The 27,989-nt window shown below is 37.9% G+C and overlaps 2 protein-coding genes across 4 annotated transcripts in view; both read right to left on the bottom strand.

Moving 5' to 3' along the window:
• The window catches only part of epb41l4b (erythrocyte membrane protein band 4.1 like 4B), a 33,558-nt gene extending 32,433 nt beyond the window's left edge, over positions 1 to 1,125 (bottom strand). For both annotated transcript variants that reach the window (XM_087812510.1, XM_087812511.1), the window contains exon 1: positions 461 to 1,125. In XM_087812510.1, the coding sequence (XP_087668636.1) occupies positions 461 to 718 (258 nt within the window). In that variant the 5' untranslated portion in view covers positions 719 to 1,125. The remainder of the gene's footprint in view (positions 1 to 460) is intronic.
• A 3,216-nt stretch (positions 1,126 to 4,341) lies between these two features.
• On the bottom strand, positions 4,342 to 27,088 carry ptpn3 (protein tyrosine phosphatase non-receptor type 3). 2 transcript variants are annotated; one of them, XM_087812654.1, is made up of 26 exons: positions 26,921 to 27,088; positions 25,960 to 26,071; positions 23,369 to 23,503; positions 23,220 to 23,262; positions 22,821 to 22,902; positions 19,432 to 19,476; positions 19,315 to 19,367; positions 19,035 to 19,152; positions 17,767 to 17,854; positions 17,602 to 17,690; positions 17,452 to 17,515; positions 16,316 to 16,521; positions 16,122 to 16,247; positions 15,887 to 16,048; positions 14,856 to 14,928; positions 14,568 to 14,645; positions 14,449 to 14,505; positions 14,190 to 14,346; positions 13,952 to 14,127; positions 11,696 to 11,786; positions 11,567 to 11,628; positions 11,357 to 11,503; positions 10,198 to 10,326; positions 7,638 to 7,783; positions 6,581 to 6,716; positions 4,342 to 4,600 (listed from the first exon to the last, which is right to left on the bottom strand). In XM_087812654.1, the coding sequence occupies exons 2-26, from the start codon at positions 26,026 to 26,028 to the stop codon at positions 4,484 to 4,486; spliced, it is 2,649 nt and encodes an 882-aa protein (XP_087668780.1). In that variant the 5' UTR covers positions 26,029 to 26,071; positions 26,921 to 27,088; the 3' UTR covers positions 4,342 to 4,483. The 2 variants fall into 2 exon arrangements, with proteins under 2 accessions (XP_087668780.1, XP_087668781.1); XM_087812655.1 differs by lacking the exon at positions 26,921 to 27,088 and having other exon boundaries at positions 25,960 to 26,193.
• Between the last annotated feature and the right edge of the window lie 901 nt (positions 27,089 to 27,989).

Here is a 27,989-nt window from a genome sequence, read left to right as displayed (position 1 = left end):
TGTCGTCGACACTTCTTGTGGTATAAGTGTTGTCTTCTCTTCATGTTTGTGTTGTTATTGTCTACTCTTCTTGTGTGCAAGTGTTGTCTTCTCTTCATGTTTGTGTTGTTGTTGTCGACTCTTCTTGTGTGAAGGTGTTGTCTACTCTTCATGTGTGTAAGTGTCATTGACCCTTCATGTTTGTTGTTGTCAACTCTTCCTGTATTTTTAGTGTGTGTGTGTTATTGTAAACACTTCATGTAAGTGTGTTGTTGTAAACCCAGTAGCATATTTTGAGTAAAAAAAAGTGATAAATGTGTGTCTTAAGCTCCTCTGGTCCACATCAGATGTTTTAAATCCACATCACTTCAGACCCTTCCAGGTGTTCCTGAACCAGGTCACCTGCAACCGGTCTAGGAACACGAGGGGTCTGACCCTGCTGGACTCTGGACCGGCACCAACACACGAGGGAACAACTCACCGGCAGCTCCACGTTGACGTCCGAGCCGTCCAGCAGCAGGACCCGGCAGGTGATGGTGCTCCTGGCCGAGCCGGCCGCGGGGATGTGGACCGAGGATCCTCCGGTGACCACGGCGGGCGCGTGGACGACCTGCTGCTGGTGCGCCAGCAGGAGGGGGTTCCCGGTCACCCCTCCGGGACCCTTGCCGTCCCGCTCGTCTCTGTCGCGGTACTGGAGGCGGGAGCGGCGGCTGAACGTCCGGCGGAGAAATCCCATCATCTTCCCGGTCCAGACGGGTCTTGAAGCCTCGGTTTAAAGAACCTCCCCGGTGACGGTCCTCGTCCTCCCCGGGGCGCGAAGTCACAAAAGCGGGCGTGAGGACTTCAGGCGCATACTAATGGAAGTCAGGCCCCCCCAAGAGACTTCCACCAGTTGAGCTCCAGTCATCCAGAAGTGTCGCGCAAATGTTCCCCGGACTCCCCTCCTCTCTCAGCGGCACCTTCCGCCTGCTGCTGCCGGGGCTCGAAGCTCCGACTCCCGGGAGGGAGGGAGGGAGGGAGCGAGGGGGGGGGAGTCTTTCCTGGTCCTCGGAGTCCCGGGTGGGAAGTTGTTACGGTTCCGGGGTCCGGGGGGCTCGGTGGTTGGTTCTTGAGTCCCACAGCTGCGAACCGAAACTACCTCACAGGTAAAAGTCAACCAGAGAAACTGGACAAACAGCCTGGTCTGCGCATGCGTACAAACATAGACAGAACAAACTTATGTGGAAATCTGTGCAGAGGGGAAATAGCGCCCCCACTGGTCAGCGGTGGGATAACGTGTCCCACATTGTCAAGTTTACATCAGAGGGCTATTATATACTGTAACTGTTTAATTGATGTGTTATCTTGACCTTTAAAGTATAGACTTTATTGAATATTGTTTGATTGTTTAAGTTTTGTGACCCTGGTCTGGAAAAGCGCTATACAAATATAAATTACTTACTTGATGGATCTACTGACTCCTTCAAGAAACATCATCGTTTTTATTTGTTTAGGCTTTTACCTGATTTTCTGGAACTCCTGTGTTGTTCTCAGTATTATCTTGATTTTTAAAATGTATACTTTATTGAATATTGTTTTGATTGTTTAAGCGCTTTGTGACCCTGGTCTGGAAAAGCGCTCTATAAATATAAATTACTTACTTACGTACTTACTTAAGTGGCCCTCAAGCCAAAAGAAAGAACAAACAAAAAAATAAATATAAGGGGATTCTTAAATTCGTGTTAATCTGATTGTATATCAATCAATTTTAATATGTGTTTTATTTAAGATTTAAAAAAAAAAAAGAATTAAATTAAATGTATTTCTAAATATAAAAATAAAGTTCATCAAACACATTATGCCATTAAATGCAATAGGTTTTAAGTTTAAAAATAAGTTTTTCTTAATATTTCGTTTAATATAAATTCCATTTTACAATGAAAAGCTTTTTATTCTCAAAAAATTTAAAACATTTCCAAGAAAAAGGGACAGAGAGAAAAAATAAAAATAACTAAGATCTTGAACAAGTTACATGTAAAGTTGTACTAGTATTAAAATTGTTAGGTAGCCAACTGGAAACATTTAAAAACGTTCAGTTTTAAAGTATTATTTTGACCTTACGTGGGCCGCATAGATAAGGTTGTAGGGCCACGACTTCCATCACTGCATATGTATTCATGGAAGCCAGGGAGGTCGCTCACCTTGACCTGGAGACGACAAAAGGGATACCACAAACACATTTGTTTCAAGGTCTTTGATTTGATTTATTTCTATAGGTCCATCACGGCGCACATATAGACAACAGCTCACACAGATATTATTGTTATTGTCACGTGTTACTTTGGGTGAAAAGCTGTGGCACTTTCTTGAATAAAAACAAAATGTTAATTAACACCATCAGGAACATAATAAGGACGTTTCCCAGCTGAGCCACACACTCGCCCCGGACAGTCGTCATTAACCCACAATAGAAACGCTGCAGAAAACATTTGACCAGCAGCAGCTGCTTCAACGTATTACATTTGTCTGGGAAATATGTTTCTTCATCGTCGCTGCGACATTATGAACATCCTGTTTGTCAAAAAACATTCTGAAGATCATGTGACTGTTGCTCGTACACAAGATCCCGTTTGTCTCGTTTGCGTCGTTCGATATCTGACGCTAGTTTCTTATCTGGGTCAGTGAGATTTAACTTTATTTTAATTCTAGTTGTTAATTGTGAGTTATTTCCAACGCGCTCAGTGCGCGACTAATCACTCCCACAGTGGGTTCACCTGGTGGGTCTTATTTTACCTTTTTTAAGACCAGAAAGTCTATCATTATATCATCAAAAAACTGATTAAATCAATTAAAAATAAATCATGCCAATGATACTAATAAATAACAGTATAATATTCATCAAATAATCAGGATGTATAACATACCACATACAAACTGTGAACTCTTACATGTTCTGGCTATTGTAAAGATACTGTTTCTTTAAGTCATTTCAGGTGATTAAAACCCTTTAAGGAGCCAAGGTCTTAAGTTACCACTGAATTTGATACGGTGAATTTTCTCTTTTCGGTTTTTAGCTTAACTGTAACGAAGACACTGTTTCTTTAGGTGACTTTAGGTCAAACCCTTAAAGTAGCCAAGGTCACAAGTTACAATTAATCTTGATACAGTGTTTATTCTCTTTTTGGTATTAGACCCTGTTTCTTTAAGTGAAATCAGGTCAAACCCTTTAAGGAGCCAAGGTCAGAAGTTATTACTCATCTTAATACAATGTTTTTATCTTTCGGTATCTACCTAAACTGCACCGAAGACCCCGTTTCTTTAAGTGACTTTAGGTAAAACCCTTATAGGAGCCAGGGTCAGAAGTTGGCAAGCTACCTCTTATCTTTACACAGTGTATTTTCTCTTTTCGGTATTTAGCTTAACTGTATCGAAGACCCTGTTTCTTTAAGTTATTTATAGTCAATTAAACCCTTGAAGGAGCCAAGGTCTCAAGCTGGCAATTTACCACTAAACTTAATACGGTACATTATCTTTTTTCCTGTATTAGCTAAACTGTACCACCCCATGATTACTAAGCTAGTAGCTATCAGTGCTATTTTAGCTGGTAGCTAATAGTTATGACTTGGTTAGTAGCTATCAGTGCTAACTAAGCTAGTAGCTAACAGTGCTATTTTAGCTTGTAGCCAATAGTTCTAACTTGGCCAGTAGCTATCAGTGCTAATTAAGCTAGTAGCTAACAGTGCTATTTTAGCTGGTAGCTAATAGTTCTAGCTTGGCTGGTAGCTATCAGTGCTAACTAAGCTAGTAGCTAACAGTGCTATTTTAGCTGGTAGCTAATAGTTCTAACTTGGCCAATGGCTATCAGTGCTAACTAAGCTAGTAACTAACAGTGCTATTTTAGCTGGTAGTTAATAGTTCTAGCTTGGCTGGTAGCTATCAGTGCTAGCTTAGTTGGAAGCTATCAGTGCTAGCTTAGCTAGTATCTAATAGTTCTAGCTTGGCTGGTAGGTTACAGCGCTAGCTGCAGTCATTGTTGGGTGAAACAAACAACATTTGAACACTGAATATTAAGAAAATAATCTAAACTATGTAAATCTTCTATTAAAAGTTTAGTGTTTAAAACCTCTGCACTGCGTGCATGTATACTTATATGTATTGTTGTTGAAATATTTATAATTTTTTTTAAATATTTTTTTATATTTTATAATTGTTTTTGTTATTTTTAATTTTTAATATTTAAGTATACTGTATGTATTAATATAAAACGTGTGTTTAATCTTGCTATGACAAAATACATTTCTCACATGATGTGTTTCAATCAATGGATTTTCTTAAAAATTAAATATTATTAATATTAACGAAGCATGAATGAAGGAAAGAGCGTGAGAATTATAAATCAGTGTTTATTAATAATTTAAAGTATATCGTGTGTAAGTTAGACAGTCAAACATAAAAGTTTATAAGCTTAATATAAGGCAGACTCGGTTGAAGATCCCACTGGTGTGAGCCACGGTGCGTCTCAATGTCACTTGAGATGAGGCAGCTCTGGTTTGATTGTCTCCGGTTTGGACGACGACGCCTTCGATCCTCGCTTCTCTCTGTAGACCCGAAGGATGGCCTCGCACACGAACTGGAACTGGGACTAGAAGAGAAAATGTTTATGTTTATCTGCAACTATAAACTGCTCACCTTAGCAAATATCAAGCTAAAGCGCCCTCATGCATATCTTTCCATGATTGACACGCAAACAAATGAGTGAAACCCGAGGACGTGTTCCATCAGCAGGAAAACATCACACAAGGAAAAAAGCCTGAGGGACTTTTTTTTTTCTCTAAATAAGGGCAGATCGTCAGAGCCCGGCCCAGGACCGGCTCCTAACATGAGGGATGTCAGATTTCCAACACAGCAGCGAAGGAGAGACTTTTTTGCCCTCCCTCGACGGGCGACCCTGAAGCTCCCGACCTCAGATCTGATCTGCTTCGTGACAGGAGACAAATAAAGGGCTTGTTAGACGTCAACGACTGTGGCGACTCGGAAGGATTTCTGCCTCGTGGAATATTAAAATTTGTCTCGTGACATAAGGACATGTGACAGCTCTGTCAGGATTTTTTTTTCTAGTGTGCAGTGGTCAGTACAAGGGGAAAATAAAGAGACTATACAATGAAAAATATAGTATTTGATTAGTGCTGGAGCTGTGACTAAGAATGTGACCATCAGGATATTGACGGTTCAATTTAAAATATTAAAACTTTTTAAAAACAAATTTAAAAAATGTTTAATTCATTAAAATATTCCATATTTTATCATTCGTAGCCCTTTAAATTAAACACAAAAATGTATAATAGTTTGGTACATTTAAAAGGCTACGAAATTGGAACATTTATCTTTTAAATATTGAAATAAGAATATCAAAAATAACAATGATAATAATGTTTAAAAATAATTATTTATTTTTGAAAATATTCATTTTAAAATAAAATTGTAAAAAAAACAAAAACAAATTCAAACTTTAAATATACAAAGTATTACTCAATAAAAAAAATGTTATCTTTCAATAAAGAAATGTAATTGTTCCAAAAAATAAATTCAATGCCGAATTAAAAAATATTGAATTGAAAATAGAAAATGTCATTTGAATAATTTAAAAATTGTAAGAACACTGTGTGAAAATAAAAACTATTCCAATTTTTGAACAAATTATAATTATTCATCACATATTTTAAACTTTAATACATATACATATCATATACACATTTAAAACAATTATTTAACTCAATTATTTAAAAAAAAAAAGAGCAAATAATGAAAATATTATAAGTTTCAACATTTTAAATGTTCAATTCAACCATTAAACTTTCTGATAAAAATGATATATACTGGATTTAAACTAAAGCAAACTAAAACTAAAAACTTTCTGAAAGACAGACCAGATTTACAAACTTTGAATGAAGAGAAAACTATCGTTTTCCTTTCCTGTGAATCGATATATCCAGAGGGCCTTCAAGTATTATTGCCAAGGTCATTCCACTTCTGTCATTTTTATTTTTTTGCTTAAAGTCTCATTTAAATACTTCATCAATACTTGTGTTTGAAATGAACCAATATTTAACCATGTTTTACTATCTTGATAAACTATTAAAGGTTTTTTTCTTGTGAATCACAAATCAATCAATCATTTAATTAAACGTTTTTTCCCGGAATTTCTTTTAAAATGATGGCCCAAAATCCCTTTTAAATCCCTCATTGTAGCCAATTTATGAAATAACACAAAAATGAAATATTCTAGGCACCTAACATAACTACCTACACGTCAATCAAACTGAACAATCATTTGTCCCGCCCTCCTCACTCTGTGAGCCACCGTTTATTGCCCACAACGTTTTGAGGAGCATCTACCACACCTTTAATTTGATTTCAAATGTGTGTAAACTGTGGTGACACTATTACAATATGGCTCCGATCTCATCCTACTTCTGTCACCATTCAACGCAAAAATAATAAGTGTGTAACTTCCTAGTATCGACCATGAGCGTTACGCAAACGTCCCTCTGGTGGCAGTCGCGGGAATAGAACCGGTGACTCACAAACTTTAATTAAGAATCACATGTTGTGTTCGTCGTACCGTGGTCTGAACCATCATCGCTCGCTGGTCCCTCAGGGTTTTCACCACGTCCAGGGGGAACACCGGCTGACCCCGATCCACCAGAGCCAGACCCGTCTCCATGGTCATCAGAACACCCGTGCGTCCGATCCCCGCGCTGAACACAACCAGAAGAAAACAGCATTAGGCACTAATTCATTAACATTTTTAATTAATTTTAAAGTCAATGAATGAAAAAATAGATTTATTTTTTAATTTTTTAAACTTTTATTTCAGTTATTATAAAAAAATACTTTAAATATATGAACAAATTAACTAATTTAACCTTTGAATATAGAAATTATAGAATTAAATTGTTATTCAATGATTAATTATTTAAAAATATATATAATATATAAAATAAACTTTATTTTTTAAATATTAGAATTACAACATTGTGTCAAAATAAAATAATTGATTTAATAAAAAAATAAAATATATTCAATTATTTATGTCAATTATTTAAAGACAAATGAAAACCATAAATACAACTATTATTGAAATATACAATCAGAGAAATAAATAATTCAATTATTTAAAAGAATATCAATAAAAAACATATTTAAAAGTATCTTTTACTTTTACACACTCAATAAACTTTCATCTAAAAACGTTTCATTTAATAAAAAAAAAAGAATTCCACCTTTAAATATAAAAATTAAATTAAATTATTGTATTATTATTTTTAATTAAATTATATAATTGATTTTTTATAAATAATAAAAATATAATATATAAATTATATATTTTGATAATTACTACATTATTAGTATTATAATATCAAACTAGGCGTTTAAAAAAATGTAATTAAAAAACAAATCAACCTTTTCAAATACAAATTATTATTTAATTAAATTATATTGAAAAAAACATAATATATAAATTATTGAACTAAACTATAAAAATATAAATAATTAAATGCTTTAATTTACTATTAGCTACCAGCTAAACTCCAACATTTGAATAAAACCATGTCATGTGTTCCTCCACTGATATAACCTTGATACACTTCCAGGGTTGCCTCTTCGCACGAGTGTACCTGCAGTGCACCATTAGAGGCTCTTCATCCCTCCTTCTCCCCCTGACCGAGTTGATGAACAGCAGGAAGTCGGAGGGGTCGTCGGGAACGCCGTGGTCCGGCCACGCCACATACTGCAGGTGAGTGACGGCTCTCTCCTCGCCTCGCTAGATCACAACATAAAAAAGAAAACACATCCCGGTGAGATAAACCTGCTGACGTGCACGTGACACGAGGGTGGAAAAAAAAAAAAAAAAAAACATGACTAAAAAGATGGAGGGAGGAGAAGAAGAAGCTGGTGGCCTGTGAGTCCACGCAGGGATTAAAGCCGTTTGCCAGCGGAACAGATGGAGCGACGGTTCCTGTGCATTCATACTTTACGCCTCCTTGAGCAGCTGATCTTTACCTGTTCGCTCGCTGAGGAGAAACGAGTGTCGGCGTCGAGTCAATCGTGCGAAGATATTTGTCAATAAATCAAACGATAACAAGAGCGACGTGAGTTTTGGCCGAGAGCCTGAGCCGTGCTCGACCCGAGACATGTGGCGAAAACCCCAAAAATTGGTGGAGAAATCCTGAGGCCGATTTAAAAAATGTTCACGTATTTAACATCTTTTGTTTCAACTGTGGGTTTGAAGTCACTATTTTTTTTTCAGGAGCATCACAAGCATGAATAATTCAGCCTCGAACACGTGTAGGACTCACTTAAAAAGCATCTAAAGTGGGGAGAATAGAAGCAGGATTTCATGTTCTTCACCCATAAAGAGTTCTTCGTAGTGACGACTCGGTCCAGCAGCCATGAAAGAACGGTTACGTAACACCAGACTGTAGGGTTTTGAAAAGGAATCGACGCTGAAACTCGTTTTTAAAAGCATCGATCTCATCAAATTGTTGTTTAATTGATTTATTTTGCACTGCCTCACACCTGACACTTGTTATCATAGTTGCAGTTTGGTAGGAATGGTTTTTATAATAAATGTTGTGGTTCCGTTCATTTATTTTCACATTATTCTGGTTAATAAAAATATTAGGCACTTTTTTATTCTCATTTTTCTGAGTATTTTTTTGTGTGAGATAACCAAGGTCCCTGTCGCCTTGGACTCGATCACACAAGGATCCAAAACCACATAGAAGTCCAAGTCGAGGGCGAAATGTATAATTACATAACAGGAAGTCCTATTTTCATATTCTCTTTTGATTTTGAATTTATCCCAGTGTTTGATCTTCTTCACCAAACAAATGACAGTTTCACATCCATGATCCATTTCTTATTTTAAACACATCTTTATTTATTTATCTTTCGTCATCCTCTGAACACTGTCATCAGTGAGCAGAGAAACAGATGGAGAGCACAGAATGCTCCTCCCATGATGCAACACTAATAGACTCAGGGACTCATAGACTTTTACAAAAATGTAATACAGTACTAGTAATGACTTCGGTGACATTGTGTTGTTTTTGGGTTTAGCAACTGGATTAATGTTGATTTATAAGCAGCTTCATAATGTTAACCCTTCAGTGAGGAGATCGTGGATTTGACACGAGGACTTCTCCTGGTGGGTTCATCCATTTATACAATTAAAAACACCGACTAGAAAGTAGTGAACCAGGACTTTAAACTCAGACCAGATCCACCTGCACACGCTTCAAGAGTTAAGGCAGGATTTTCAGTAGAATAATCTCAACAATTGCCGCGACTTATTCCATTCAGAGATGAGTTCACTGAGAGGGGGAGAGACAAACAGAAATTCTGGTTGTTCTGAGCGCGAGTTTGAGATAAAGTATAGACTCAAAGTATAACCACAGCTCGTCCACATTAGGAAAAGCTTGTTTTTTTTAAGGAGGCCTCTTTATCACGGGTGTTCCGGGGCGTGCCTAACTGGGAAGAATCCTTGGGTCGGACCCAGGACTCCTTAGAAAGTGGGTTTTCTTCCTTAAATATGCCTCAACGAAATATTCCACCTTTTATATCAAACTCCAAGAAGAAACTCAGTACAAAAACATTATTCATAGCTAGAAAAAGGTATTTAGCATTTAGCATTTATCATTTAACATTTAGCGTTTAGCATTCAACATTTAGCATTTAACATTTAGCATTGTAATGTAATGCAGGAACTCAACTTTTTTAAATTCACTCCGCCGGTATTAGCATACATATTTATTCTGTTGACAGTGCTTGCGACCATAAATAAACAAATATGAATTTTATTAAGTCTCCTGGCCATTTTAAATTCAATAAAATGCTAAAAAATGTTTGCTCGAATCCACTTACTGTACCTTTTTCACTATAAATGTCATCTTAAAAACACTACTTCCTGTTGTCGTGGCTGCCGTAACTTCACCTTCGTGATAAAACGTCACCAAACTCACAACTCGATATTTAAAGCAGCTTTTTTTTTGGAACTTAAAGAGTTAACGAAGGTGTTCATTGGATTATTTTCAACGGTTTAGCCGTCAGCCTGTGATTAAAGCCATTAAATGTCAGCACCGTGTGAGTCATCCGTCGAGAGGGTCTGTGAGCGAGAGTACGAGTCGAACATGTACCGGTGGGGAAAGAAACCATCTTGAAAAAAAAACACTGTACCTGTGTGTGCGTCAGCGTGAAGCGTCTGGTCACGTACGCCAGGTTACACTCCTCCGAGTGACACTTCACTCTCATGTGACCGTAATCCTTGGCTTCCGGAGGATGAGGCCAGTACTGGTGGCACTTGGTCTGCGGGCGAGAGATCACAAGAAATGAGTGTAACGTTAGTCATCGATGCGTCACGTCAGCACTTCTTCATTCATCCTCCAGACATTCAACTGTTTTCCAAACAAAGAGGAAGTATTAGTGACGGGAAGTGAGCCTGTTGTCGACTTGTCCTTGCGTCTCGAGCATGAAAAGTAAATGTGGAAAACGCTCGGAGAATGATCAACTAATGACAGCAATTTGTTGCTAGGCAACAAGAACACAGGCATAGGCAGCATGTATTCAGAGAAGACCTTGAGGAAGTCGACTCACTTCAGGCTCTGGACCACGAGATTGTGTCAGAAAGTTGAATTGTTGGAGGAAATATTTAAAATGTTTTAATTTCTTTAGATTGAAATTCAATTTTTTATAAGAATCAAGTTTTTCGAATGACTTTTGAATAACTGAATGATTTTTTTTTATATTTAAAGGGAATTAATTAGTTTATTGAATACTTGTATTGAATCATTTTGATATTTTTTTATTGAATTATGTTTAATTAAAGATTGAATTTGTTTAAATAAAAAAGAATTAAATGATTTGTATATTGAGATTTCATTAGTTTTTCTTTTGAAAAACATGTAAATAAATAATTGTTATATTAAAAAGTTGAATTTGTTGCTTTTGTGAATCATCTAAATTAAGTATTTGAACGTAAGAAAAATATATACATTTACAAATAGAGTTTAATTTTCTAATTCTAATATTTAAAAGATAATAATTTAATTAAATGTTATTTTACTCATAGATGTTTAATCAAAATTATATTATATTGAAATTAAAAGTGTATTTAATTTAAAATAAATGAACGGAAAAAAATTGGAATACGAATATAAATCTTATTGATTTTGTAAATATTATCGACTTTATTATTAACACTAAAAATTCAAAGTTTTAAATTTAAAATGTTAAATTCAACCATTATTTTCTGATACACTTCTGACAAATGTGTGGAGACAGAAAGAACACAAACAAAAGAGAGAATGTTAATATAAACATCAATAACCAGACGTACCCGCCCTCTCTCCGTCAAGGTTGTCAACATGATGATGGTGTCACACTTCTGTTCCCAGACCGTCTGCCAGAAGTGGGCGCAGGTCTGCGGCAGTGGACCCTGGGCCGCCACGTACCGTAAACAAACACCCGTTTCTGGGGGAGAAACCTGGAATGCAGACAAAAGAAGGTAAAAGAAGAGACGAGAGAAAGAAGTGTTGGGACGACTCACGGTGATGTGGCTGGCGTTGATGTAGTCGTCCTGACCCTGCAGCGTGACTCTGGTGGCATCATCTGAATGCACGGTGTTGCTGGTTATACTGTGTTAGGAGCCGTGAACTACAAACTCTAACACACTTACATGGTAACACGTCTTTATAGCGATTCTTGTCCATGTTGTCAGGAAGGCGAGCACAAGTGAGTGACAGGCCAGGCTTCCGTCTGTACAGGTTCTGGAGGAGAAAATGAACGATAAAAATAATAATCATTTTTTATAAAACATGAAAAGGCATTTATTGTATATAAAATAACAAAGTCACTATAATAAATGTGATTATTTTTTTTTACAAAGTAAAAAATTGTCAACAAAATAATTAATAGGAAACATGAGTCAAATTCATACTGTTGTATGGAAGTTCAATGAGAAAAAATATTAATCTCTAAACTTAATTATCAACGACAATATCTACATTTCGTTATTGACGAGTTCGACAATCTTTACGTTTCGTTATTGACAAACTTGACAATCTTTAAGTTTTCTTATTGACGAGTTCGACAATCTATACGTTTCTTTATCGACGAGTTCGACAATCTCTTTGTTTCTTTATTGACAAACTTGACAATCTTTAAGTTTTCTTATTGACGACTTCGACAATCTTTACGTTTCTTTATCAACGAGTTTTACAATCTTTACGTTTCTTTATCGACGAGTTCGAAAATATCGCTGTTTCTTTAATGACGATTTTGACAATCTCTACATTTCTTTATCGACGAGTTTGACAATCTTTACGTTTCCTTATCAATGAGTTAGACCAGGGGAGGGCATTACGTCGCGAAGCTGTTGCGAGTAGATCGCGCGACTTAATAAACTATGACATAAGAAAATAGAGAGCTCTGATTGGCTGCATGTCAATCAAATGGTTATTGCGTCGATTGGTTGACTATTTGATTGACATGCACAGCAGCCAATCAGAGCTCCCGCCTCTTCCACTGAACGTAGATAAGCTTGTTTTTTTTTTTAAATAATATATCGAACAAAATAATGCGCGTTTGATCGCTTCAGGTTCTTCTCTACGAGAGTCACAGAAACATGACGTCAGGTCCATCAAAGTTAAGCTGCAGGTTTCAATGAAAGCAACAAATTCTGGTTTTCCTTTTGTGATCGCGGTCCTTAAAACACACTTGTATTAATACACCATCACATGATGACTATTTGTAAATGACCTTTATCTCATGAATATAATAAGAAAACGCTGAAACCCAAACACGTTAAACAGTTGCAGGTGAGACACATTCTAATGACGTCAGAGACGATGATGATGTGAAGTTACTGGTTAACAGTTTTATTCTCGTTAAACTTCATCTGAAGATGTTTTAAACATTTAAAAAATAATCCACTTGTGTGATTCATATCAGACATGTTTAAAATGAACAAATATAAACATAGTTTGAATTCATGTTTTCATTTGTTTTCGTTTTTTCATGATCACAGAAATGGAGAAATTTAAGTCTTCATTTGAATATGATCGACAAATTGAAACGGAGGAATGGAAAGGGATGAACCCGTCTGAATTCTTTGTTGATTTTGATGAACAAAGGAAAAGGGCTTGAATTCGTTTCAGATTCTTACACATGAATATTTTTTGTGCACCATTTGGGTTCGAATGAATGACCATTTTTAGTAGGAAATCAATGCATTTCTTAGTACACGAGATGTAACACAGGCTGACACTTAAGAGCAGGTCTCATGGACATTTTTGAAAGTTACTCTCAGAGGAAAAGTATCTTCTTATGAGGAATTATGCTCCTCACGGACTGAACTATTTGAATCTAGTTATTTATGCAAGTCAGCATTTCTATGAAGATGATTAAATCTACACATCCTTCCATCATGACTGATTTATCAGTCCATTCATTTCATTCAGTGCAAATAATCTGAGTGAAGTATGTAATTACTTACGTTGAGCAAATTTGATGAAGGTAGATCTTTTGAACTTGATCATTAGAAAAGTAGCTCGCGAACCGAAAAAGTGTGAGCACCCCTGAGTTAGAAAATCTTTACGTTTCGTTATTAACGAGTTCGACGATCTCTACTTTTCGTTATGAAATGTGTGTTTAATTCATTGGTTTATTAATGGAAAAAAAATCATCTAGTTACGTTAAAATCTTCCGCTCACGACAGAGTCAGACCAAAATAAAAGTCTGGTTCAAATGAGTTTTCAGAACAACCAGAAAATTCCAGGACAGATTAAAGCTCCAGCTGTGCAGCAACACTGCGCTGAACTCCAGCACTTAAAAGCTCATAATGAAGCCTGACAATCACCGACAGGCTGTAAATGCACGAGTATACTTGATAATTGTTCGTCTCAAAACTCCCACTCGCGGCTTGAAAAAATACCTCGAAGTGAAAGCACAGCGTTCCGGACTGGATCCCTCGGTCCAGCTGTTTCATGGACTCCTCGAGCGTGGTGACCCGTCCGGTCTGGCCGGGGGAATGAGGCTTGTCCCCGTGTAGCTGAGCGGTGAGGGTGAGGGCGGGCGGGAGCTGCAGCAGCACCGCAGGACGACCGGGGCCTTGGAGGAACACGTGGTCATACAGGGGGTCAACACTTCCCACCATGCATTGCGTCGCTCACCTTTGCGTTTGATGAGCAGCGCCAGCTCCCGGGAGTGCGACTCCCTGCTGGCCCGTATGAACATGACCACCTGGTCGTGCGTGTGCTCGGAGATGTCCCGGCCGTTGATGAGGACCACCAGGTCGCCCTCCAGGAGCTTCGGCTCGCACCGACCTGCCTGTGGACAGGCATTGAAAACATTCCTGCGTCACCGTGTCACACGAGGTTGTTTTTTTTTTCGACGTTGCATCATCGAGTCGCCGTGACAACACAAGCTTACCGGAGAGTCCGGTCTGACGTGGGATATGGCCAGAGGCATCTTCTGATCCACCCCACCCTGAGAGCGAGAAACCATCACCCGTCACGGACACGTCAACTGATTATTTAAGAGACACTCACTTTGACGTTGAAGCCGAACTTGCCCTCCTGATCCGGAGTTATCCGCACGAGGAGCAGATCGCCGTCGCCAGGCGCTCCCTGGCAACACACACATGCTCTAGTAGAAGAACTCACATTTCGCCGATCCTTAAAAATCTTCACTGGCTGCTAGTTTCTTTCAGGATCAACTTTAAAATTCTGGTTCTTACTTGACCCTGGTCTAGAAAAGTGCTTTACAAATATGACTTACTTACTTACATATGTAATATATAAAAAGGTACATTATCAAATATTGATTTATAAACCAACCTTTTTGTACTCGGGACTGATGAAACCATCTTCATCTCCAAAACTATCCTCCGTTAGTGAAGTATTGTCCGCCCTGAAGGAAACATAAAAACATTTAAAATTTGACACATTTTTAGAGACACACCCGTGAATTTGAACCTATTTCAACTAACTATAAGTAATGATGTTATTTATTATAACATCAACAGCTTATTTTGAGTAGATTAAAAACATAAAAATATAATGAAAGTGTTTTTAAGCAGTATAAATTACTAATGTTTTGCCAACAAAATACTCTTTTTTTCCTCACAGCCAAAGGCTGGTTCTACTCAAGGTTTCTGCTTTCTTAAAGGAAGTTTTTCCACACTGAGATTCATTCATTGGTCATCGATGGGATCCGTTTTCTTTCTTTCTCTAATATAGTTTTAGTTATACTGTAAAGGGTCTTGACATTCAAATAAAACACATTAAAAATACGAAAATTATGAAAGATATTTTAAGACAAACTCATTAAAGGTTTTTCATTTGGATTTTCTTTTTCGTTTTCTATGAAAACATTAAAAAAACAAAAACAAGGCATAAAAAGGTTCATTTAAAATGTTTAATAATAATAATAATAACCTTTAATAAGAAAAGGTAGAAAATAAATATATTCACGGATAAAGAAAAATGTAATGCATTTTATTTTTATTTATTATTTATTTATAGGGCATTTTATAGTAATGCCTTTTATTTTATTTTAATTTGTAGTTGCATTTTATTTCTATTTGTATTTAATTAATATTATTTTATTTTTATATTTTGTAATACGACCACAATGAAATTCCTGTGTTAGGTTTACTTTCTGATCCCGGTTCAAAATATATCTATAACTAAACTATAACAACAAATCAGAATAACAATAATTATATTAAATATCATTATTTTATGAAATCAGCACAATTTTTTGTAATAAATTCTAATGAAAACACGAGGAAACCTTTAATAGTTTACTTTAAATGTTACTTATAAGGTAAATTCTGACAAATGATGAATTTCTCGATCAATCTCACTGATTCGGCGAAGCGTTCTCGTCTCCATCCTTGCTGCTGCCGACCGACGCCCTGTACGTGTAGAAGACGTCCTCGCCGTCGGACATGTCCTTCAGGTCGTTGGACAGCTCCATGGAGGAGGGACGGTGTCTCCGGATGCCGTGACGAACTCTTGGACTCCTCCTGACAAATCCATCAAAAAAAAAATGAGCTCGTGAACGAAGCCCGGCGTCTGGAGACGAGTCGCTCCACGCACCAGTTGGGTGTAGTTGGCGGAGATCTGGACGGAAGACTTTTCGTCTCCAGGTACTCGGATGACATGGATCGCTTCAGAGCAGGGTTCCACACCATCCCGCCCACGACACGGTGGCACACGGGCCCGCTTACAGATTCAAACAAAAATGTCACATTTGCAAACAGACAACAATGGATCGAGCGCGAAAAACACACCTGTCGGGGTCGGTGTTGCCGATTCCCAGATGCTGCGTTATTAGCTTCTTGTAGTTTTGAACTGTTGAGCTGTTGTTCTGTTTAAGGTTTCGCGTCGTTCTACTGGAGCTGAAGAACGAGTGATGGTCCACACATGACCTCCAGAGGTTCTTGCAGGTCTTCGGACACGAGAGGTTGAGAGACACTACACAGTCCTGAGTCTCACCCTGGAACACATGGTACAAAAATGTTTTTTATTTTTACATTTTATCCTGAATATTTATTTTTTTTAAACAACAAATTGTGACCCTGGTCTTGAAAAGCACTTTATAATTATAAATGACTTACTTACAAATTAATGAATGTGTTAATTTATAAAATTACTACATGATGACTCCAAACAGCAAAATGAGACTTGAAAAAGCACACGGGCGAGGCATACCACTGCCAAGGAGCTATTTTCACATGACTTCATAATAACAGCAAATGCAATTAATAATATTAATAACACATTTTTATTTAAAGACGCTTTTCTAGACACTCCAGGTCACCATATGTACACACAATTAGAAATCATTTTTTATTTTGTGTAACACTATATCACAATCTCTTTTTCGTGTTTACCAGTTAGCCTGCTAGCTAACTAAAATGTAACAAAATATTTTGCCCTACAAAAATTTAGTTATTTTGAGTTAAAGATCAGTTTCTAAAAGGCTGAATTCACAATAGAAAACACTCTCACATTCAATTGTATTGAGAAAAAAGTTAAGTGTTCAATTTTTTTCAAGCAGCAGCGGTGAGAGGCCATACAAGTCACACCTTCAAAACCTTCCAGAATCCAGACTAAACACAATTTTGTTCTTTGTCCTGTTATCAAATTTTCCTGTGGATTTCATCCAAAATCGTTCAATTGTTTTTTGAGTTATGCTTCGCTTTCACTTTCGATTTAATATTTATAACTGGGCTGACAAATTGAATCACACAAGGGGCCGAAACCTTTTAGCAAGTCGGGGGCCAAACCTAAAGTATGGTATGTAGGATTTCGTCTTTTCATTCTGTGAGGATAAATTTAACCTAATAATCTCTGTGTCAAAGACATTTGACCAAAAACAATAAACTCTGTCATGTTACTTGAGTTAATTAAAGAAAACACTCACATGTTTCCGCTTCAAATGAACCAGGAAGCGTTTCCTCTTGAAAGAAATCTTGATGATGTTGCCCCTGAATTAAAAAAGGTTCGGTTAATAACATGAACCCGAGGCCTCGTAAAAAACCAGCGTCTCTCCATCAGTTCAACGATCGCTCACCAGGGAAAGAAACTGGAGCAAATCATGTTGCAGAATATTGCGACGCCGCTCGAGGCAAGGCCCACCATCAGGGGGGCATTGTTGGTGTCCTGGAGGAGGAGAGGGAACAGGACCTTAAATCTGGTTCAATTGAAAGACGCCAGAGAGGACTTGAGGAAGGAGTACCATGGCGGCGTGCAGCTCCACTCCGTACAGCTCCAGCGTCCGAGCGGTGTTGAGAAAATACAGCTCAGCCTCGCTCTGCTTCAAACCCCTTCAGAGAACATATACGTTAATAATCAATATACATTATTACCACCTCTCTTATATCTTGACTTCCATCCTGTCACATATTAGCTTTTATAACAGTAGATAACAAACATCCAGTACTAACCAAACCTGTGTTTGTGCCAAACAAGGAACATATTCAGGCAACAGGTGTGTTTTGTGGACACGTCATACCTTCATTTAAAAGTATTTTTGAGTGATTATATTGTGAACAGTTTTATGCTTCTTAAAGGAATGTTAAAGGGACAACGTAACAAATAAATCAAATCAAAGACCTGAAGACCTTGAAACAAATGTGTTTGTGGTATCCCTTATGTTGTCTCCGGGTCAAGGTCCATGAATACATATGCAGTGATGGAAGTTGTTCACCTTGACCCAGACACAACAAAAAGGATACCATAAACACGTTTGTTTTTGGGCCTTCGGGTCACCTTGACCCAGAGACAACAAAAAGGATGCCACAAACACATTTGTTTACGGGTCTTCGGGTCACCTTGACCCAGAGACAACACAAAGGATTCCACAAACACATTTGTTTTCGGGTCTTTGGGCCACCTTGACCCAGAGGTTGCACAAGGGATACCTCAAACACATTTGTTTTCGGGTCTTGGGGTAACCTTGACCCTGAGGTAACACAAGGGTTACCTCAAACACATTTGTTTTTGGGCCTTGGGGTCACCTTGACCCAGAGGTAACACAAGGGCTACCTCAGAAACATTTGTTTTCGGGCCTTGGGGTCACCTTGACCCAGAGGTAACACAAGGGATACCTTAAACACATTTGTTTTCGGGCCTTCGGGGTCACCTTGACCCAAAGACAACACAAGGGATATCACAAACACGTTTGTTCACGGGTCTTTAGGTAACCTTGACCCAGAGACAACACAAGGGATACCTCAAACACATTTGCTTTCGGGCATTGTTTTTAAAATAAACTTTAAACTGTCAAGCACCAAACATTTGTCTTTGTTTTACAATAATCTGGGCCGGTAAATACAGGTGCTAAACGTGGCCCACATACTGTACTTTAAAATAATGGATGTTCATTATATATAAATATAAAAATAAAAAAAAGGAAAGTGATCCAAAATATACATAAAAACAGGGAAAATGAACAGGTGGTCATAAAGTTTTGGCTTGTAGACGAATGGATTGAATCTCACGTACTTGTGCTGGGGATGCAGATCTTCTACTTTGGCCACGAAGTCTCCATCTTGCTCGGGCATGAAGTGGCTCTTGGACAGGTAACCGGGGGAGAGGGAGGCGTGATGATCGCCCTGCTCTGCTGCAGGAGAACCAAACACAAGTTGAGAAGAGGAAGCATCACGAGGCCCGAGGATCGAGATCCGGCGTCTGGAGAAACGCCCTCGGCGAGCAGAATTACTCACGCAGTCACCGTGAGGTCATTGGTCACGACAAGTTCCAACAAAGAGGCGAGAAAACTTACACTGTACGGCGTACGAGGCCAACACCACAGCTGCGCTCAGAGGACACTGCAGCCTGGAACCAAACCTCCAGGTCACACATCGCTGTATTCTGGCAGACAGGAAATGAACCGACTTACCGTCCTTCTCTGATGTCACTCCTGATCTGGAGGAAGTACAAGTGCCTGCAAGGGACATACGAAGTAGACTCACTACACGTTTAAATGCTAATAAACACAAATTCCAATTAAAATCTAATTCAGTTTTTCTTTGACGATGAGAAAAAAACTCAAATTTTGTATTTAGAACATACAGTATTTGTTTTATTTGAATGGTTTTTATTCATATATTATACTATTATTTTTGTCTTTTCATTTTTACACTTTTAACCAATTTTAAAACTTTAACTTTTTGAATTGAATTTCTAGAATTAAGTCATTTTATTTCCTGTTAAATGTTTAATGCACACAATACCAAAATAAATTCATTCATTGGTAGTTTCGCACTGAAAATTGCAATAAAAATTAAAATTTGGCCTTAAAACCTTCAACATTTTAAAATTCTTTGTCCAACATGTCGATCTTCCAAACTATCTTGTCTCTTAAAATCTCAAGTCTGTTTACACTTTTACTTTTCAAATGGAATTTTCGCCTTTAAAAATGTTAAAATTATGTATTCCATGTTAATCTTTGTATCCTTTTCTTTGCTATATTTCTATCTATCTATCTATCTATCTATCTATCTATCTATCTATCTATCTATCTATCTATCTATCTATCTATCTATCTATCTATCTATCCATCCATCCATACATCTATCTATCATCTGTCTATCTACCCATCCATCCATCCATCTATCTATCTACCCATCTACCCACCCATCATCTATCTATCATTTATTTATCTATCAATCTGTCTATCTACCCATTCATCCATCCATCTATCTATCTATCTATCTATCTATCTATCTATCTATCTATCTATCTATCTATCTATCTATCTATCTATCTATCTATCTATCTATCTATCTATCTATCTATCTATCTATCTATCTATCTATCTATCTATCTATCTATCTATCTATCTATCTATCTATCCATCCATCCACCTATCTATCTATCTATCTATCTATCTATCTATCTATCTATCTATCTATCTATCTATCTATCTATCTATCTATCTATCTATCTATCTATCTATCTATCTATCTACCCATCCATCTATCCATCTATCCATCTATGCATCCATCCATCCATCTACCCATCCATCTATCTATCTACCAATCTGTCTATCTACCCATCCATCCATCCATCTATCTATCTATCTACCAATCTGTCTATCTACCCATCCATCCATCTATCTATTTACCCATCTATCTACACATCTATCATCTATCTATCTATCTACCCATCCATCCTTCCGTCCTTCCATCCATCCATCCATCCATCCATCCATCCATGCATCCATGCATCCACCTATCTATCATCTATCTATCTACCCATCCATCCATCCATCCACACAATAAAAGTGATGTTTTGAGAAAATAAAGGGAAAAATCAACGTAAAAATTCACAATTAATAAAACAAGCAAACATGAAAAATGTTAATTTAGTAATTATTTTTACACTAAAAACATTTTTTTAACTGTGTTAGGGTGTTTTTCTTTATGTTTGCTTAAAATAATTATTATTTACATTATTTCAAACTGGAACAGCTGATAGTGTAATTGAACAGTTTTCACATTACCCTAAAACTATTTTTAACACATGTTAACCCCCAGACAACTAAGTCCACCCACACATCCGTCACTTAAGCGTACCCTCCTCTTGCTCAGATGACGTCCTTCCTTGTAGGCTTTTTATCAAAGTATTTGATGTAATTGGCCCCTGGGTTACCAATATGGTGAACCTCTCCCTTTCCACAGGGGTTTTTCCCAATGCATTTAAACATGCCATTGTGGAGCCTCTGCTCAAAAAACCAGGCTTAGACCCAACTGACCTCAGTAATTTCAGGCCTATTTCTAAGCTCCCTTTCTTGTCCAAGATCTTGGAGAAGGTGGTGTCCGAGCAGCTGTCTTTGTTCTTGGATCAGAGCGACATCCATGAGAAGTTTCAGTCTGGCTTCCGTAAACATCACTCTACGGAGACAGCTTTACTGAAAGTGTCCAGTGACATCATGATGTCGGCTGACTCTGGTAAATTCACTGTTCTGGTTCTCTTGGATCTGTCGTCAGCCTTTGACACAGTTGATCACCAGATCCTGCTGAGAAGACTAAGGGATGAAGTGGGACTGTCTGGGTCTGTGTTAGAATGGTTCTCATCTTACCTTTCTGGGCGCAGTTTTAGTGTATCTGCCAATCAAATGAGGTCTGAATCGGCAGATCTGTTGTGTGGAGTCCCTCAAGGTTCTGTTCTGGGTCCTTTATTGTTTTTGCTGTACTTGATTCCCCTTGGTAAAATCATTCAGAGATTTCCAGATGTTTCTTATCACATTTTTGCTGATGACATCCAGCTCTACTGCTCTTTTGACCCAACTGAGCCCCAAAGGCTGAACAGCTTAGTCAATTGTTTGCTAGAAATCAAACAATGGCTGAGTGAAAACACTTTACAGCTTAATGTGGACAAAACTGAAACTCTGGTGATTGCTCCTGATGATACGATTCCAGGGTTGAGTCAGTACTTGGGTGACTTAGGTCAGTCTGTCAAACTGAGCCTGAGAAACCTGGGTGTTGTATTTGATAAAGACATGTCTCTTGTTCAACACTGTAGAAAACTGACCAGAAACTGTTTCCTTCAACTGAGAAAAATCTCTAAACTTAGGAAAATGCTGTCACAACATGATCTGGAGCTTGTAATCCATGCGTTTGTTTCTTCTCGTTTGGACTATTGTAACAGTTTGTTTTCATGTCTTAACAAGAAGGATCTGTCTCTCCTGCAGTTGATTCAGAACTCTGCAGCGAGAATTCTGACCCGCTCTAGTAGAAGAACTCACATTTCTCCGGTCCTTAAAACTTTTCACTGGCTTCCAGTTTCTTTCAGGATCAACTTTAAAATTCTGGTTCTTACTTTCAGATCTATTCATGGTCAGGCTCCTCCTTACATCACTGATCTGATCCAGCCTTACACCCCAGCTCGGGCTCTGAGGTCTGTGGATCAGAATCTACTTATGGTTCCATGCACACGGCTCAGGACCAGAGGAGAGAAATCTTTTCAGGCTGTTGCTCCTAAGCTTTGGAACAATCTTCCTCTCTCTTTGCGCTTGATGGAGTCTACTGACTCCTTTAAGAAACATCTTAAGACGTTTCTATTTGTTCAGGCTTTTCCTTGAATTTCTCGAACTCCTGTGTTGTTCTCGGTGTTGTCTTGATCTTTGAAGTATGTACTGTTTTGAGTATTGTTTTGATTGTTAAAGCGCTTTGTGACCCTGGTCTCGAAAAGCGCTATATAAATATATATTACTTACTTACTTACTTACTTATTATTAAGTTTTACGTCCCAAATTTTTTGCGAAACCAAACCACGCCGACTCACCTCGTCTGTTCATGCTGCAGAGAGTTGGGATCGGAGATGAAGAAGCGAACTCTGAAGTTGAGATAGAAGGGCGACACCAGGCCTGCAGAGACACACATTAAAGTGACATATGAAAAATGTAAGAATGTGTTTTAGACCCATTTGTTGTCTGTTTGTAGCAACAATCCTGCATTCATCATTTCTATGCTTCTGTCCTGTCGTACAAGTGAATCTGTAGGCTGTAAAAAGCACTTTCCCACCTCGCCTTCAAACAAGCAGCTGTGATCTGCACAAGTTTAGTCCACGATACCCCAGAAGTTAATGCATTCCAAGAAGCCGTTAAATATTAAACACGGCCTTCAGATATTTCTGGGTTAAGAAGACAATGAATTATTTTTGGCGCCGCAGCAGGTTCGATACCTTTTATCTGCTTCTTCAAAGGTTTGTCGGGCTCCAACCATCTCTGGAGAGGAACAATAATAGTTAAACAAGGTTTTCTTTGGAAAAAATGACTTTTGTAAGGAATGAATCGTGGAAAACAGGAAGTAGAAAATGTGCGAGCGACTCACGGGAGAGTGAGTGTTGGCCGTGATGGAGATGACCGCGGAGCTGGACTCTCGGATCTGAAGGCTGAAGAGCTGCCTCTCCTGCAGGCGCAGGTGGTCGCACACTTGGTCCAACAGAACCACACCTTCATCCTGCTTCTGAAAAAGACACACACAACGCTGTCCAAAAGGGCTTTTTCTATCGACTGTAAGCATGGAGAAGATGAATATTACAAGCACTATTTAAGACCAGAGGGTAAAAGGGAGCGCATACCTGTGACAAGATTAAACTAAATCCTCAAAGTAGTCAGCATTTAATTGTTTAATTCAACAAAATTCATTTGAATTTGAAAACACAACATTGCATGAGGCGTCATCCCTCTTAGTCACGGGGACCTGATCAGCTCACATGATGCTTTGCCGCCCAGCAAACTAATCCCAGCTGTAGCAATCACTTCAAACACAGCAACAGACGTGGAATTTATATGCAGTATTTTAGCGACCAATCAGATGTTACTAAAATAATGTGTAGAAAGGCATTATGGGAGTTCAATGTTTTTTGTTGGCACCATAAGTAAAGTGGGTGTTGTTTTTAGTGTGTTCCACCAAGTTGTAGTTGTAACTGTACACTTATATTTTCTCTCTACTCCAGATGTTATGTTTTATGTTCGTTTACTAAAAAAAAGATCATTTTTTCCAATTATATTTGGATGTTGTTCTGTTATTACATTAGGATTCATTAACATCTCAATTCACTTGTATGGCTTCTATGCGCTGCTGCTGTAGTAGAGAAAATAAATAAAAAATACTTGATTTAATAAATGGCAGCATATAATTAGATCACTAAATTAAAAACCTTTTTAGGACTATGTTGACAAATGTGTTGTTTTTGTTAACTGGACATTGCTTCAGACACTAACTAACTGGGATGCTGCAGGGTCCACACCTGCTAGTGAGTTTAAGACACTTCTGAAAAACTAAAAACCCTGAGGTCTTGAATTCCAATCCAGCTGTGACCACTCAAAATAATTTGGCAAATATTTGCTGTTCTAGTCATTTCTCTCTGCTAGCTTTATAGATTTTATATATATATAAAATCCAATACCTTTTTAAGCATTTGAAATGTGGTTGGTAGAATCTTCAAATCTTTTTTGGGAGGGAATGGTAAACTAAAATTTCCAGAAAGTTTCATTTGAACCTGTTTTTAGGTTATTTTACAAAAGAGATTGACAGATGATGTGTAGATGACGACATAATCTCCTTGGCAGAGGTAACTAACAGCTTTTGTTTTCTCCCTCCATGTCTTCTGATGGTTGCAAAGGTATCGAAAGAAATCTTTTTTTGCACCATAGTTCGGTTTAACGTCAGCATAGTGAAAATAAAATAGTACAAGTGCATGAAAAATACATCTCAGCAAAACGTTGAATTGCTGGATTGTCTTTGTTGCAACAAGATGGAAAAATATAGTTTGTGTTTCCCTCATTTTTAGATAAATTCCTTTAACATAAACTAGACTTTAATGATCATCTTGATGTGTCAAGAGTCACAGGCATATGTTCCTTCAGAGAAAATTTTTTTTTTTCAAAATAAAACACCCATTAGACAGTTATAACAAGTAATAATAATAATAATAATGATGATGACAGTCGCAATATTTTTTTAGGATACTGTATTGATACTCAACAACAGATAATAATAATTTATATCATAGTTGTTTAGTGGTTTATATTTCAATGCAGTGTGACTAAAAAAAAATGTTTACAATTAGAATGCAAAAATTCACAGCGCTTGTTCATGTTTGTGTTGCAATTCAACTTCCAGCCCACTAGATGGCAGCGGTCATTACGTCCTCCGGCGGCTAAAGGAACAATGAAATCCCGCAAGATCCGGGCAATGACTGAGGACGAGAGGATACAGTCGACTCCAGCAGCTTTTAAAGCTGATGACAAATTTTGGTTTAAAAAACAAATGAAAGCAGTTACGACTTCAGTCAAGACTCATGTGGTCTGTAAATTCTGCAACACCAGAGTCAAGTACTCGACAATACTACACATATATCCTTCTTACTACAGTATCACGATATATCGTATTGTTGACCTTGTATCGTATCGTTGTTCAAATCCCACTGGGATGTTTATATTATATTATGGGAAATATTATGTGAAATAGCCACATGTCCGTCAGCAGAGCCCAGTCACTTGTGAACATAATAATAATAATGATGATGATTTGAGGAAAGAAAATCATAATAGACTCAGGCTTTTTATAAAAGACATCTGCATCAGCCCTCGAGCGACGGCAAACTCCGCAGGGAGCGACGCGAACACAACGAGCCGACCGCTCCGGCAGCTCAAATAAAGATGCTGCACAGCTGCCGTCTCTGAAAGCATTATTATGAGTGTCTTCCTGCACGTGTCCGCCTGTCAGCTCCAGCACAACTCTGCACATGACATGCTGAGGATGCAGAAAATAGGCTCCCAAGTGTGAAAGAGATGTCGGACGCAGTGGAAAACTTGTCCTTCAGACTATGGGGGGGATCAAAGGTGGAGGGTAGCATCACTCGAGGAAGGGACATTCGATCTCCACGTGATTATCATGACTCGTGTTTTTCTTACGTTGACTTTGAAGGTTTCGATGTTGCCGTCCAGCAGCTGAACCAAGCAAATCAGGTCCGGTTTTGGCATGTCTGTGTCACCAGGGACGCCTCGTCACGGGACAAGGTGGGACCTGGACGAGCAAAAAAAAAAAACCAACATTGATACTCACGTTGATATCTGACTAACGCATTGTAAAAAAAAGAAAAATCGAGCCCTGGTGAGTAATCCGACATGAATGTGAAGGAGTGACTCTGTTGTGTGAGTGTGTGTGTGTGTGTGTCAGTGTGTGTGTGTGTGTGTGAATCCCTATTATTTTGGCCTGGGTTTCAACATGTCTCTTCCCCCCCTCTCTCTCTCTGTTTCTGCTCTCCTTCTCAAGTCGTCCACCTTTTTTTCGCCGACAGCTCAACGATAAGAATGTTAAACATTTTTCAGAACACGCCCAAGCCAGGTTGACGTGTAGAACACAAAGATGTTTACATATACATATATAAATATATATGTATATACATATGCTTTAAAGTTGGTGAAGATTGAGGGCCTCCCGTTTCTTGAGAAAACAGAGATTTGTGGTTAATGTTTGAACACAGTGACACACTTGGAATATATTAACACTCACTGGAGGGTTTTTTACATTTTTAAAAAGTACTACTGAAGTTTTTAAAGGTTGTCAGTTGTGATTTTACATTAAATAAATCAGGACTTTTTCAATTTACACGTGAAGCTAGTATCAATGAAATCTGTAAATATAAACAAACAAACTGTCCTGACACAGATCCTGGGAGTGTGTATATCTGGAGGGGTTGATCCCGGTCAGATACTCTATCAGTACTGTGTTGTACTATCAGTACTGTGTTGTACTTTGATCCAACGACTCCAGTCCAGGAACCTGTTGACAGCCCCTGGAGTTCCACCCTCTCGTCCAAACTTCAGCACATTCACAAACTCCAAAGTGTTTTTACGGAATAAACCCTCTAACCTGAGTCGTCCCCGCTTCGCTGACGGGTTGTGAGGCCCCGCCGTGAAGCCCTCGGGACTCGGTTTCGACGGAGGATCCAGGTGAAGCCGCAACTAGGTAAATATCCGGGACTCGCATCCCTCTCAGGGGCAGACGCGCGGCCCCGCCCCTAAGCGACGCGCGTTCACGCTCCGTTTGGCTGGGAAAGGTTTGTTTCCGGGGACGTGCGCGCGCACAAACCAGGAAGTGCGGCGCGTCTGAACAGAAATGTAAACAACAGAAGTGTAAACAACAGCAGTGTAAACAATAGTTTGATTCATTGAAGAAAAGAAAAACGACATAACTCGGCGTTCTTTTATAAAGTGTGTTTATTTAAAAAAAAATTGTTTAATAATTACCTTCTTTTAATTATTATTTTTCAATTGTTTTTCAATTGTTTTTATTAAATACTAAACTTTTTGCTTAATGTGTTATATATATATATATATATATATATATATATATATATATATATATATATATATATATATATATATATATATATATATATATATATTGGTTTTCAAATAACAATTTATATCATAGTTGTTTATTGGTTTATATTTCAATGCAGTGTGACTAAAATAAAAAATATATATTTACAATTATAATGCAAAAATTCACAGCGCTTTTTTTGTGTTGCAATTCAACTTCGGTCATTACGTGCTCCGTGGCTAAAGGAACAATGAAATCCCGCAAGATCCCAGCAATGACTGAGGACGAGAGGATACAGTCGACTCCAGCAGCTTTTAAAGCTGATGTTTGGACATATTTTGGTTTCAAAAACACATGTTTTTTGTTTTATTTAATTTAATTTTTCTTTCAAAACTATTTTTATCATCATTCTTTTATGGTTTAAATTAAAATAAAGTTTGTGTAAAATAAAATAATTAAAACATTTTTTCTCTTTTTTTCGTGTTTGTTCATTTTTGTGTTGCAACTTCCAGCCACTAGATGGTCAGTCACTACGTCCTGCGCAGCCAAAGGAACGATAAAATCCTGCGATGACTGAGGGCGAGAGGATACAGTGGACTCCAGCAGCTTTTAAGGC

Source organism: Callionymus lyra, chromosome 17, assembly GCF_982586985.1.
Source record: "Callionymus lyra chromosome 17, fCalLyr1.hap1.1, whole genome shotgun sequence".
In the NCBI taxonomy this organism is placed as follows: domain Eukaryota; kingdom Metazoa; phylum Chordata; class Actinopteri; order Syngnathiformes; family Callionymidae; genus Callionymus; species Callionymus lyra.
Note: the sequence above shows the minus strand (reverse complement) of the source record. Positions and strands in the feature narration are given on the sequence as shown.